This window comes from Macaca fascicularis, chromosome 14 (genome assembly GCF_037993035.2).
Source record: "Macaca fascicularis isolate 582-1 chromosome 14, T2T-MFA8v1.1".
Lineage (NCBI taxonomy): Eukaryota > Metazoa > Chordata > Mammalia > Primates > Cercopithecidae > Macaca > Macaca fascicularis.
The window spans coordinates 15,182,154-15,197,620 of NC_088388.1; the positions used below are offsets into that span (position 1 = coordinate 15,182,154).

The 15,467-nt window shown below is 36.7% G+C and overlaps 1 protein-coding gene across 4 annotated transcripts in view; it reads left to right on the forward strand.

Annotated features, from left to right (window-relative positions):
* LPXN (leupaxin) overlaps window positions 1-15,467 on the forward strand; it is a 48,819-nt gene that overhangs the window by 11,958 nt on the left and 21,394 nt on the right. For 3 of the 4 annotated variants that reach the window (XM_074013554.1, XM_005577792.4, XM_074013555.1), the window contains exons 3-4: window positions 2,269-2,315; window positions 12,721-12,820. In XM_074013554.1, the coding sequence (XP_073869655.1) occupies window positions 12,791-12,820 (30 nt within the window). In that variant the 5' untranslated portion in view covers window positions 2,269-2,315; window positions 12,721-12,790. Of the gene's footprint in view, window positions 1-2,268; window positions 2,316-9,169; window positions 9,263-12,720; window positions 12,821-15,467 lie in introns of those variants that run through there. The other variant, XM_074013556.1, reaches the window with a different exon arrangement.

Here is a 15,467-nt window from a genome sequence, read left to right on the forward strand (position 1 = left end):
TATTCTCCACCAAAATGGAGAAAAATTGTGAAAGTCTATGATTTTGCAATATCTAGATTTGGCAAAATGTTAAAACAATCACAGATATAGACAACTTGAAAGTTTTATCTTGTAAGAAAATTATTGAACAAAAGTGCTTTGAATGAAGGTAGAAAGACAGCACCTATGATGACATTGGCCTGAAATATTTACATATTTTAATATAAAAAATGAAAAGATTCTTCATTTAGCAGAACTTACAGGTTCATCAGTATCTAGAGAAGAAATGTGTTCTCTGTTAAAAACATTACAGTCTACAGTGAAGCATCAATTAAAGTTGTCCACAATTTCAAATATATTAACCATAAAATGAAATTTTAAAAAAAGATTGCAGTTTTGTAAAAATAATAACTGGGTTTTTTTAAAAAATGGAAAAAAACGCATGTTCCTGAAAAATGTCCACATCACAATGCTAGGGACAATAATATCTAAATAACCAATTAAGGTATGTGAATACATATCAAGAATAATTATCTGTACCATTTAAAAATATTCAGATAATCTTTTTTTTTTTTTGAGACAGAGTGTCACTCTGTTGCCCAGGTTGGGGTGCTGTGGCGCAATCTCAGCTCACTGCAACCTCTGCCTCCTGGGTTCAAGCAATTCTCCTGTCTCAGCCTCCCGAGTAGCTGGGACTACAGGCACCCATCACCATACCCAGCAAATTTTTTTGTATTTTTAGTAGAGACGGGGTTTCACTATGTCTGGTCACTTAAGATGAGACAGGTCACTATCTCTGGTCTCAAACTCTCCTGACCTCTAATGATGTGCCTGCCTCGGCCTCCCAAAGTACTGGGATGGTAGGCGTTAGCCACCATGCCTGGCCAATATTTTTTTAAAGTTGCTTGAATGTTCACAAGTTTGTATCACTTTAAGATATTTCAGGAAATTTTTATTTTGAAAATAAATTTTGGATAGAATTATCTTATAGCTCCACTAATATAATAAGACCAAATTCAGGTCAATAAACGTATTTTTTTTTTTGAGATGGAGTCTCACCCTGTCACCCAGGCTGGATAGAGTTCAGTGGTGCAATCTTGGCTCACTGCAACCTCTGCCTCCCGGGTTCAAGTGATTCCCCAAGCCTCAGCCTCCTGAGTAGCTGAGATTACAGGTGCGCACCACCACTCCCAGCTAAATTTTTGTATTTTTAGTAGAGACGGGGTTTCACCGTGTTAGCCGGGATGATCTCGATCTCCCGACCTCATGATCTGCCTGCCTCAGGTGCCCAAAGTACTGGGATTACGGGCGTGAGCCACCGTGCCCAGCCAATAAACACATATTTTAAAAATGATATAATATGACTACTTTTGGAACCCCTTTTCTTTCTAAAAAATATCCCAGTCTGAGCATTTGGTGACGTGGCCACCTCATCTGCATGATTTGGCCCCTTCACTTGCTGCCCCTGTGTCCCTGGTTCACTCTGCTCAGGCCACACTGTCCTTCTCGTGTGTGGTTCCACAGAAGCTCCAGGTGCTTTTCCTGATGGCCTTTCCACCTGGATCATGTGACCCCAGATATTTGCTTTCTTTCCTCACCTCCTATATATAAGTCCTTGCTCAAGCGTCCTCTTCTCAGTGAGTCCTTCCCTGGTCAGTATATTTATAATTGCTGTCTCCCCCCCACTTCCCATCTTCTATCCAAAAGATTAATTTTGCATATTAATTTCTTTATTATCTGTTTTGCACCACCGGAATGTAAACTGCAGGGCTTACAGTTTTGATTTGATTGTTTTGCTTTTTGACTGCTACATCCTCAGTCCTGGCACATGACAGGCCCTCAATACATATTTGTTCAATAAATAAATGAATTGCCGGCCAACCACCTTTTAGATTCACATGTTATTTCTTTTCATATGTCAAGTTTAATAACATTATAGTGTCCCCCTAGGCACCATCCTGTTTAGTTAAAGGAGCTTAGCTCTGACCCATTTTATTTGTTTTATGGTTCTAATCTAAGGAGGATCAACTACTCTATTTCGGTGGTTTTTAGGCAAGAAGGGGCTGCCAGTGTTTGTTCATATGCCAACTACTCTGTTTAGAATTTGGCTTTTCTTTGTGGGCTGGCTGGTAATTCCCCTGGCTTGTGAAAGAAGAGCTCATAGATATGCCACTTGTCAGTCCCCTTTAAAAGCTACGAACATCTATTAACTATGGGTATTATTAAGCCTCAACATTCTGATAACAAAAATTTATTCTTTGCTCTTCTCTTGTCACTTACATATTTTAGGCGCAGCTCGTGTATACCACCAATATCCAGGAGCTCAATGTCTACAGGTATTTTTTTTTCTATTAAATGCTTTCAAAAATTAAAGTTAGTAGATAATTGTTATCAATCTTTGTTTGGGTGATAATTTGTTTTGCAAGTGTTTATTATTAGAACTCCCATATCATCCTCCTCTTTCCGTAGTCTTTGAACATTGGTAGAATTCTGCAAAGCTGACTTGACAACTTCTCAAGGTGCCTGGCTTCTGGAGGGGTTGTCTAGGCTAGTGGGCCCTGCTATGTCCGTTACCACCTAAAAAAGTGTAAATACTCCCAGAGTTACCACAGATGTTTTGTCCACACTATTCCAGATGTTATGCTTCAGTTTCCTGAAAGATAAAACACACCTGAAGAAACGTCAGCAAGATTCTAGCAATGTCAAAGCTAGGATGAGGGTTAAACTAAGACAGTGGGTCTCCATGGCCAACTGATGAGTATTTACTTTTTCTTTCCATATTTGCTCAAAATTTATATAATGGGTAGAGGGATTTCCTTTTATGAGAAGTTCCATATTGAAACAGATACACTTACTAAATCATTTCTCCTGGCTAAAGCAGAATTGGCAGTCTGAAAAAATAAAAAGGTTAATTTACTTATTCTCTCCTTAGTTATAGCTTGCAATTTTTAACATCAGACAACTTTCTGGAAAACAAATTAAAGGGCATAAAATATAGATAGTAAAGATTCATGCTTGGGAAAGAGTGCTAGACCACACCTTATTTGGTTTCAGGATTGCAGTCAGTAGTGCACACATGCAAGGCAAAAATAAGGCAAGAACTGTGCTACAAGAAGGTTTCTTAAAACTTCCCTCTTAAAGATGGTTTTTACTTTGGTGAAGGTGAGTTCAATTTATTGATACATATTGCCAGTTTGTTCTAGTTCCAAGGATGTTGCCAGGTGAGAATTCCTCCTAGTCCTTACCCAGTCCCTGAAACCCCAATGAAAAATAAAAACAAAGCAAAACAATAACAAAAAGTGGCTGGCACACAATAGGTTCTCAGTAAATATTTGGTTTCTTAAATCTAGGAAACCGAGACTCCAATAGAAATGCGAGTGAATGCATGAACATATAACATGAAAACTAGCCCAACCAACAGCCTGTATATCTGGCACTGTGATTAATTGATGCTCTGCCAATACTAACTTATTGACACTCTCTTCCTCATAGTATGGGCCTTTCTGGCCTATTTCCCATGATTTCCTCCTTCTCTTGCTCTATATTCCAGGGGAGCTGACCCCTTGGGTTTTCCAGGCTCCAGGATCCGTTGGTCCTCATTGTCTTCAACCAATGGGAGGCACTGTGGAAAGACTGCAGGATAAAAAGCAATGAAATCCAGGGCATTTCCCCGCCAAATCGCTCTATTTCCACAGGATCTCTTGTCAGCAGCTTTATCTTCTTTATGACTTCAGCTGGAGCACAACAGGTCTGCTGTGGTTTCAGCTTCTGCCTGTTGACTTGGGCCCTAGTTCTGGTAACTTTTCCTCTTTTCTTTGTCCCTTTGGCTTAGGGGTAGTAGTGACTTCTGGGTTACTCAGTGTCTTCTGTTTTGCTTCTTAGCTCTCCCCTCACCTATGTAATCAAGTTTCTGGACTAAATTCTTTCTGTGTACTCATGTAGTTTGTGTTTTCCTGACTGGCTTTTGAGGTACTCCCCATTACTGAATGATACTTGCTGTGTAGGCAGGCCTCTGTGGGAGAGTGGCATAAAATCTAGGTGACCTAGTAAATATGTAATAGATAGATGCACATCCCTGAGACTGGTGTCACTCTGAGCTGGCAAGAATACCGTATAAATGGGATATTAGACACACAAACTATATTCCTGCATTCTGTTTCTTCTATTTACTCTGGCTTGCTTAAATGAACTAAACATTGCTTTTTAACATACCTTGAAAGTATTTTCAATACTAGATCTGAATATAACAATGGAATAACATTTCTACTATAGTTACATATCAATAGCAACATGAGCAATAATTTAGAAATGTATCTTTTCCATAAACAAAAATAATTCTGCTAATAATCGAGAGGAACAAGTCATAAAAATATAACAGAGAAATAAGTAGGGGAAAAAAACTCAGCACAGTGAAGCCCCTTGCTTCAGTCTGGATTCTTTGAGATGTATCTTTTGTGATTTGTGTTACTGAAATCTCTGAGCAATGAAGTAAGTTGCTGCTGATGACATAGCCAAGCATCTTTACTATCTTCAAAAGGTCAGGGAAGGAATCAAAGGCTCTTCTCTTTTCAGGAATATTTCCTGCAGCAGGCACTTTAATTTGTAATCATTAACTCTTCAAGGTCTCTCATTTCTTATGTAGAATTTTATACTGTTTACTCAATAACTGTTGGAGTATTATAACAATGATCTGTTTCCCTTTCTACACTGCACTAGGACTCTAGTTAAAAACCAGTGGGAATTCTTTGAAAAAGCACAAATTTGCCCCAACTGTGAGATGGGACGGTTTTTAGGAATATACAAGCCCTGCTAAGAAACTGCATTTATTCTACATTTGGGCACAGGGCAGCAGAATGTGTTCACAGTCCTGCTGCCTTTTGTATCCCCAAGCCATTTGCCTGTGGCAGCACCTACCAAGGGATTATGACTGACCGAGCTGTGAGAAGAAGCTCCACTGTACCTTCTTGGAAACATACTTGACCATTTTTGCTCTCAGATTAAAATAAAAAATCTTGCATCTAGTAGAGGGCCGTGTTGTACCTAAAAGATAAATCTTTTATCTTAAGAGATAATCCATTTTCCTCTTATATTTTCCTTGTTGTTAAATAATCAAAAATAAGTGAACATGAGACATGTCGTATCCAAAAGATAATCTTTTCTTTTTAAGAGAGAAAAGTATCCACTTTTCTTCTACTTTTTTCCTGGCTGGTAAATACATAAAGATAAGTAGTAAGTGTGTGTTTTCATTTTTGAAAGTATATTTAGTGAAAGACAGAATATTTACTTTTATTTATGGCTTTGCATCTTTGTGCAGATGAGAGAGAAAAGGCTTGAGTGGTCGTGAGATAGAGGGTTTTGGTTAGGTGGGTTGTTAGCTAAGCTTTGTTGATTAATGTTGATTACAAACATGATTCCACAGTCAGTTACCTTTTTATTCCTTTTGACCCAGTGATTTCACTTCTTAAAATTTACTCTATATAAATGATCAAACATGGGTGCAAATATTTGTTTAGCAGTATTGACTATAATAACGACAGAAAACAATCTAGGTGTCCAACAATAAATTATTGGTTTAATAAATTGTATAATACATTATATATTTGAAAACCATATAGCCTTTAAACATTATTTTTTTTTTTTTTTAATTTTATTTATTATTATTATACTTTAAGTTGTAGGGTACATGTGCATAACGTGCAGGTTTGTTACATATGTATACTTGTGCCATGTTGCTGTGCTGCACCCATCAACTCGTCATTTACATCAGGTATAACTCCCAATGCAATCCCTCCCCCCTCCCCCCTCCCCATGATAGGCCCCGGTGTGTGATGTTCCCCTTCCTGAGTCCGAGTGATCTCATTGTTCAGTTCCCACCTATGAGTGAGAACATGCGGTGTTTGGTTTTCTGTTCTTGTGATAGTTTGCTAAGAATGATGGATTCCAGCTGCATCCAAGTCCCTACAAAGGACTCAAACTCATCCTTTTTGATGGCTGCATAGTATTCCATGGTGTATATGTGCCACATTTTCTTAATCCAATCTGTCACTGATGGACATTTGGGTTGATTCCAAGTCTTTGCTATTGTGAATAGTGCTGCAATAAACATACGTGTGCATGTGTCTTTATAGCAGCATAATTTATAATCCTTTGGGTATATACCCAGTAATGGGATGGCTGGGTCATATGGTACATCTAGTTCTAGATCCTTGAGGAATCGCCATACTGTTTTCCATAATGGTTGAACTAGTTTACAATCCCACCAACAGTGTAAAAGTGTTCCTATTTCTCCACATCCTCTCCAGCACCTGTTGTTTCCTGACTTTTTAATGATTGCCATTCTAACTGGTGTGAGATGGTATCTCATTGTGGTTTTGATTTGCATTTCTCTGATGGCCAGTGATGATGAGCATTTTTTCATGTGTCTGTTGGCTGTATGAATGTCTTCTTTTGAGAAATGTCTGTTCATGTCCTTTGCCCACTTTTTGATGGGGTTGTTTGTTTTTTTCTTGTAAATTTGTTTGAGTTCTTTGTAGGTTCTGGATATTAGCCCTTTGTCAGATGAGTAGATTGCAAAAATTTTCTCCCATTTTGTAGGTTGCCTGTTCACTCTGATGGTAGTGTCTTTTGCTGTGCAGAAGCTCTTTAGTTTAATGAGATCCCATTTGTCAATTTTGGCTTTTGCTGCCGTTGCTTTTGGTGTTTTAGACATGAAATCTTTGCCCATGCCTATGTCCTGAATGGTACTACCTAGGTTTTCCTCTAGGATTTTTATGGTATTAGGTCTAACATTTAAGTCTGCCTTTAAACATTATTTTGGCAGGTAATTCAGGACAGACAGCACAAACTTTGCAGTTTGCAGGCCCAAGCTCTTTGTTACTTGCCAACTGTATTATGTACAAAAAAGTTTTTAACTTCTCTAAGCCCCAATTTTTTCATTTGGAGGTGACAATACCTAGCTCTTAAGGTTGTCATTATAAAAGATTTAAAGAGAACCTGTGTAAAGCTCTGCATGGAGTGTCAGGCATAGTGTAGACAGACATTCAATAAATGCTATCTATTATGGTTGCCGAAGATAGAAAAATGTTTGCATAAGAGTAGGAAAAATGTATAATTTGAGTTTTCTAAAATTACACACAATCATAGTTAAGTGTAATGGTATCAGCCAAAACGTCCAGAGTAATTGCCTCCTGAAAAGGGGATTACATGTGTTTAAAATTTTTTCTTTATATTTCTCTGTATTTTTCAAATGTTCTACACTTAACATGTATTAATTTCATATTTTAAAACAATTTTAAATAGAAACCTCTATACCATGACTGTATTTGTGTACTTTACTGAAGGTTGTTTGTAGAACCATTATGTGTGTGTGTGTGTGTATATAACTGAGATATACAGGTGAATTGCACTACTGATGTCTCATCTGACACCTCCACTACTTCATCTGTTGACCATGTGTATTAGCTATTTTCCTAGTATAGATGACCTGTGTTTTGTTTTATTTTAAAAATATAACTTAAGATACAAAACTATTTCATAAACTCATGTGCATAAACAGTCGCAGATTTTGGAAATGTATACATAGGGTGAAAAGTGAGACCACCCCGCTTAGAGTCTTTCCTCTCACCAACTCGTTACCAGCTCCACGGGTAACTGCTGTCAGGTTCTTCTCCTTACAGACTTATGTGTGTGCATATTCACACTTATGTACATGGGCTTATAAATTTACATAAATGAAAGTATATTTTTTCTTTCTTTTTTTCTTTAATTTGAGACAGGGTCTCTCTCTATTGCCCAGGATGGAGTGCAGTGGTGTTATTTTGGCTCACTGCAACCTTGACCTCCTGGGCTCCAGTTATCTTCTCATCTCAGCCTCCCAAGTAGCTGGGACCATAGGCACGTGCCACCACACCCAGCTAATTTTGAAATTTTTCATAGAGATGGAGTCTTCCTGTGTTTCCCCGGCTGGTCTTGAACTCCTGGGCTCAAGCAGTCCTCCTACCTCAGCCTCCTGAAGTGCTGGGATTACAGACGTGAGTGACTGCACCAGACTGGAAGTGTAATTTTCATATTGATCTGGGCTTTTGTTTTTTTACGTTAACAATGTATGTTGAAAGTCTTTCTTAGTTCACATAAATCTATGGCTGCTTAGCAGTTGCATGTTATTCTACAGCATGGATGAGCCATAGTTTATTTTCCTTTAGCTCTGTTGGTTTATTTCCAATTTGCTCATAGAAACTGTACCCTAATAAATGTCCTTGCATATATATTTATATATATATGTCCAATTTTTCTGTAGGATAGATTCTTAGTAGCAAAATCGCTGAATCAAGTGGTATATGCATCTGAAATGTTGATAGACACTGCCTTGCAAAAGTGTTTATAAATTTACTTAACCACCTATGGTATATATAAATGTGTATGTGTATATATATATATAAAATTCATATTTTGCCAACACTGCATATTATCCCTCTTTTAAAATTTCAACTGATAGGTAAATATTGGCATCTCATTGCTTTAAATTGCCAATTTAAAGATTAATGAGGTTGAAGTATTTTTATATAGTAATAAACATTTGAGTTTCTTTTTCTGAAACCTGCTTTTTAAAAGAATCCTTAGCTCAGGTTTCTATTTTTCGAAATTATTTATAGATTTCTTTAAAATCTTGAATGTTATGTTTTAAATATTTGTTTATATTTAAGTTTTGTGAACTTAGCTGTATCAGTTTGTTTTTTCATTTTTGACATGACTTCAGAATATTGTGTCCGTCTTAGGAAAGCCTTCATTACCCCAAATTGTAAAATATATTCTTCATTTTTTTATTATCATTACATTTAAAAATATTTGTATCTATCTTTAATTTGTCTCAAATGTATTCATGTATATGGTGTGTTGGGGATCCATATTTATTTTGTCCCAAATAGGTTGTTATTCATTGAGTGGAGTAGTCTGTTTTGGATGATTTGAAATGCCACATTGATCATATAGGAAGTTCTTTTAGGTGCAGGAGCCTGTTTCTGGGTTTTCTAATCTACTCCTTTGACCTATTTGTTTTTTATCTTTATTTTTATCTTTTTCTTCTTCCTTTCCTTTCCTTTCTTTTCTTTCTTCTCTTTTTTTTTTTTTTTTTTTTTTTTTGTTTGTTTGTTTTTTTGACAGGGTCTCATTCTGCTTCTGTTGTCCAGGCTGGCATGCAGTAGTGTGATCACAACTCACTGCAGCCTTGGCCTTCTGGGCCAAAGTGATCCTCCTGCCCCGGCGTCCTGAGTAGCTGAGACGACAGGTGTGTGCCACTATATCTGACTGATTTTTAAATTTTGGTAGAGACAGGGTCTCCCTATATTGCCCAGGCTGGTCTTAAACTCCTGGGCTCAAGCAGTCCTCCTGCCTCAGCTTCCCAGAGGGATCACAGGTATGAACGATCACACCCAGCACTATCTATTTTTTTTTTTACCAACATCATACAAATTTAATTATTGTTACTCTATAAGACACCACATCTATCAAGACAAATATTCCCTCCTGTTTTTTTTTTCTTTAAAACTTTTAATTTTTATAGAGACCAGGTGTCTCTCATGTTTCCTAGGTTGTTCTCAAACTCCAGGTCCCAAGTGATTCTCTTACCTGGACCTCCCAAAGTGCTGGGACCACAGGTGTGAGACACCACACACCCCTCCTATTTTTTTTTTTTTTTCAAAATTGTCTTGAGTGTTCTATCCCATAAATGTTAACATCACCTTACTAATTAGCTTCAATAATTATGTCAGAATTTTTATGTGAATTACATTGAATTTACAATTTAATTAGGGGAAACACGTAATATTTATCTTCATTTATGTAGGCCTTTTCTAAAAATACATTTTATTGTGCATATTTAAGGTGTACAATATTATGGGAATGAATAGTTAGTAAAATGGTTACTATAGTGAGGCAAATTAACATAGTTATTATCTCACACCGTTACACATTTTTGTTTGTTTGTTTTTGTGGCAAGAACAGCCAAAATCTACTCATTCAGCAGGAATCCTAAATACAACAATTTCATTACCGATAGTTCTTATGTTGTACATTAGATCTCTAGGCTTGTTCATCTTACATATCTGCTACTTCATATTCTCCAGCCTACACGTCCCCATTTTCACTCCCTTTCCTGGCCCTCATCACCGATATATCTGCATATTTGACCTTTTTAAATAACAAAAACAATTCCACCTATAGGTGAGATCATGCAATATTTTCCTTTCTTATTTAACTTAGTATAATGTTCTTCCAATTCATCAGTACTATGACAAATAGCAGGATCTCCTTTTTTTTTTATGGCTGAATAATATTCTGCTGTGTTTGTGTGCATATTTCACAATGTCTTTATTCCATTGGTGTCCATTCACTGATGGACGCTTAAGTTGTTTCCACCTCTTGGCTATTGTGAATAATGCTGCAATGAACATAAGAGTGCAGATATCTTTACGAAGTGGTAATTTCATTTATTTTGTGTGTGCCCAGAAGAAGGATTCCTGTGTCAAGTGGTATTTCTATTTTTAATTTCTTTAGAAACCTCCATATTATTTTCTATAATGGCTGTATCAATCTACATTCCCACCAACAGTGTATAAGTGTTCTTTTTTCGCCATACCCTGGCCAACATTTGCCATCTTTTGACTTTTTGAGAATAGCTATCTGTTTGTGAGTGGTATCTCATAATAGTTTGATTTGCATTTCCCTGATGATTAATGGTGTTGAATACCTTTTCATATACCTTTTGGCCATTTTTATTTCTTCTTTGGAGAAACATCTATTCAGGTCCTTTGCTCATTGGTTAATTGGATATGTGGATCTTCCTTTATGTCTGCCAATGGTTTTTCTTCATAGAATTCTTACACATTTTTGGTTAAATATATTATTGATATTTTATAACTTTTGTTAGAATTGTGAGCAGGTTCTTTTTTTCTCATTGGATTTTCAAACTGCTTATTGATGATCAGTAGGAAAGAGGCTGCTTCATTTTATTCTTGTATCTAATCACCACCCTGATCTTTTTTATTCATTCCAATGGTTGTTCAGTCGTTTATCTTACATTTTCCTGGGAAGTTATTATACCATCTATTTTAAAAGAAAGAATGAGGATGTGCTGCCTTTTTTCAACTATATAATCCTCTTATTTTACTTTTAAATGTGTTTGATAATGTATTCTAGAATAATGTTGAAGATTGCCAATGATAATAGGATCTATGTCCAACTTACCTCTTAATTAGAAATCTGCTTAATATTTGACTATCAATTATGAGGCTTGCTGTAGATTTCTTATGGAAACATTTTATCAGTTTATAGACTTTTTCTTATTTTTCTTGATATTCAACAACAGGAAGTGTTGTTAAATTTGTCTTCCACTGCTTTTTCAGCACATATCATTGTGTTTATAAAGCTTTTCTCCTATTTGTTAATGAATTATATTAATCTTTTTCCTAATTTTGAACTATTTTTGGATGACCAGTATAAACACCACCTAGCCATGACTTTTTAAAATTTTTTATGTCTTTTTAAAAAAACACGTTTCAACTAATTTTATTTAACCTTCTCTCTCTCACGCATGCACATCATTTTTTTTATTTTAAAAAGTTTCTGGGCTATATATAGAATGAAATAATGTTCTATATTTTTCTATGTATTTGGAAATTTTATACAACGATACCCCCAAAACTGTCAGTTTTTTTTTATTTCTTGTTTTCTATTTCATTAATTTATGTGTTTATTCCTTCTGTTCAATTATTTTAGATTTTTCTGAGACTCTTGATTTGGAAGTTTTGTTTATTTCTGATCTTCCTCATTTTTTAATATCACACTTAAGGCTATTTATATATTTTCTTCTCAATAATATTTAGCTTTCAACTCCCAAAGATGTGTGTGTGCGTGTATGTGAGTGTGTGTGTGTGTGTGTGTGTGTGTTTTCATTGCTATTTCTATCTGGTTTGAAATTCAGTTTAATTTTTTTTATCCCAAGAATTATTTACAAGTGCTTTGTTTTTTCTTAAGTGGATAGTTTTTATGATTAATTCGTACTTCTATTCACTCCAATCTAAGAATATGGTCTATATGATGTATTTTAAAAAATTTATTGAGCTTTACTTTGTTTCCTCACATATGGTTAATTTTACTAACGATTATGCAGATACTTGAATAGAATCCGTAATCTGTTTATTGGGTACAAAGTTTTATTTATTTATAATTTACTTACAATTATATGAATATGAAATCATCATCATATATATTATCTAAACTTTCTGCACCAGAGATTTGCAAACTTGTTCTGTAAAGAGGCAGATGGTAAGTTTGTTAGGCTTCATGGACTATAAAGTCTTTGTAGCAACTACCTAACTGTGCAGAAAAGCAACTATAGACAGTAACTAAATGAATGGTCATGGCCAGATTTGATTCAAGGACTTTATTTGTTGATGCCTGCTCTATATTCTGGTTTATTTTTATTTTTTGACAATAACTGACAGGAGATATAATACTTTTTATAACTTAGATGGCCAGGGAGAAATAGAGACAAAAGGCAGAGAGAACTTGTTTAGATTTTCAGTCAGTACATATTAATGTATATTTTTAAATACCTCCATCTTTGATTTTAGATTCATATCCAGGGGATTCATTATTACAATTGCATTTCCAGTACTTTATGTGTGGTTTAACATTATTTGAGTTTTGATTTGTTCATATGACTTTTTTGTTTTCCCTCTGTAGTGAAGCCCAAGAGCCAAAGGTATCACCACCACCTTCTAAAACGTCAGCAGCTGCTCAGTTAGATGAGCTCATGGCTCACCTGACTGAGATGCAGGCCAAGGTGAGTGCAGTCCAGATGATAAACAGGGCCCATGGGGTCACCAGTTTATCTTTGTGGAACTCAGCTCTGCATTCTCCCACTTAGGAATTTTCCTAAGTTGTCATTGCTTTTTCCAGACTAAATTTAATTCCATGAGTTAACCCATCTTTGTACTATGTGTTATTTGGACACAAAAATTAATATATAATACAGACTTTGATCTCAAGGAGCTGGAGTGTGCTTGGCAAAATGAGGCATAAGTTTTTTTTAACATTTATAGAATAAAAGCCAGGTAGTTTGCAAACATATGTAGAGCAAACGTTACGGATATAGAGAGATTTTGGAGATTTAATCAGATAGTTGAAACTTGGGATGGACTCTGAAGGACTGGCAGAGTTTGGACATAGAGAGATGGGAAGAAAGGTGGTGTTAGTTGCAACGAGTCCTGAGGGCAGAGGTATCTAAAACTTGATAATGTGAAAGGATTTTCTTTTTTTTTTTTGAGACAGAGTCTTGCTCTGTGACCCAGGCTAGAGTCAGGTGGTGCAATCTTGGCTCACTGCAACCTCTGCCTCCCGGGTTCAAGTGATCCTCCTGCCTCAGCCTCCCGAGTGAGTAGCTTAGATTACAGGTGCCCGCCACTGTGCACAGCTAATTTTTGTTGTATTTTTAGTAGAGATGGGGCGTCACCATCTTGGCCAGGCTGGTCTCGAACTCCTGACTTCGTGATCCACCTGCCTAGGCCTCCCAAAGTCCTCGGATTACAGGCGCGAGCCACTGCACCTGGCCGAAAGGACTGTTAAAGAGACCTGACTAAGCAGGACAGAGGATATCAGTGAGCAAGCTGAGACACAGCAGGGGAGATCAAAGCATAGCTCTGACAGTAGGAAGGGTGAGAAGTCCTAAGCCCGTATTGAGATAAAATCTGCCTCTTTGTTCTAGTCTCTAGAACACCTCTAAAGTGGTGAGCTCACATGGTCTGGCATGGAATGAAAATCTCAGATAAATGGGCTTAAAGATTTATTTAGGAAATATAATCCAGAATCCTTAAGGCAGAGAATCCAACCATTTTAAATCTGGTTGGAGGATTTGATATATACTCATGAGGTGACTATGAAGTAATCTCAAAGCAGTACATAAAAACGTGTGTGATTGGAGAGGGCAGGAACCTTATCTTTAGAGCTTACCTTGGGACTCCCATTGCTCAACACAGGGCCTGATACATTGTGAGCAACACATATTTATTAGAGAGATGAATAAATAAACATTACAAACAAGTTTTCCTTAATGACTTACATCCTTTGATGGGCCAGTGTCTACAATAAAGCTGGGTAGATTGGCTCATTATGCTGTATATCTGAAAATACTAGAAAAAAATGTACATTAGATTTAATTGTGTTGTGTTTCTAATTGATTTAGCATGTATCTTGGTTTATTTAAATTCTTAATTTACAACGCCATCTTTTTTTTTGAGACGAATTCTTACCCGGTTACCCAGGCTGGAGTGCAGTGGCATGATCTCGGCTCACTGCAACCTCCACCTTCTGGGTTCAAGCGATTCTAGTGCCTCAGCCTCCTGAGTAGCTGGGATTACAGGCATGCGCCACCATGCCAAGCTAATTTTTGTATTTTTAGTAGACGAGGTTTTGCTATGTTGCCCAGGCTGGCCTCAAACTTCTAAGCTCAGGTGACCTGTCTGCCTTGGCCTCTCAAAGTACTAGGATTACGGGCATGAGCCACTGTTCCTGGCGCCGTTTATCTTTTGAATAAGCTTCACCTTCACATTGTACAAAAAACGAAAGTACAAAAAGCTTGCACTGAACTGTTTCCTTCTCAGCTCTGCAGCCTAGCCGTCCAGTTCTGCCCCACTGGAGATAGGCAGAATTTCCTGTCTCTTCTATATCTGTTCAGAAGTATTCTGGAAGGTACCAGTGAAGAGATAGAGATGTAGGTGTAGATGTAGTTATATTGTATTTTTACTTATTTTTCATAATTAATGTCAGTCACCCCTTCAGACCTTTCAGACACTAACCTTCTGAACACTAACCTCTTGAATATTAACTAACATATATTAGAGGAGGAAGGATGTCTGTCAGATGATCAAAATGTCTTGAAGGAAAATGAGCATTTTGATTGGTGACAATGTGATGTTTAACAGGCAGTAAAAGTAGGATAAGTAGAGGTCTTACGGCAGACAGTAACAGATCACATTCAGGAGACTGAAGAGCCCAGCTGGCCTAAACAATGGAGGCCTTTTACAACATAGTATTAATAAAAGATGAGATTGGGAAAGATAAAAAGGGAGGACAGTAGATGGGAGGCTTTGAATGTCTGTCTGATAAGTGCAGACTTGATGTGGAGGCAATGGACAGCCATTGTAGTTTTCTGATGAGTGAAGTATTTGGTAGATAGATGGTAGCAGTCGCCCAGCTAGAGAGAGCCAGAATCAGGATATGAGGTTATGAAGGGTCAGTTAGCCCCCGCTCCCCACTTTTTTTTAAAGTAAGGATCTTTCTTTGAATGGTTTATAATAATTTTGGACTTTGCTTAAATAATTCCAATCCATCAACAAGTCTTACCTGATGACTTCTCACCACCTTCTCCTATAACACTGATCTAAGTCATTATCTGATAATCTCCCTATGTTCACTCTTGCTTGTCAACACTT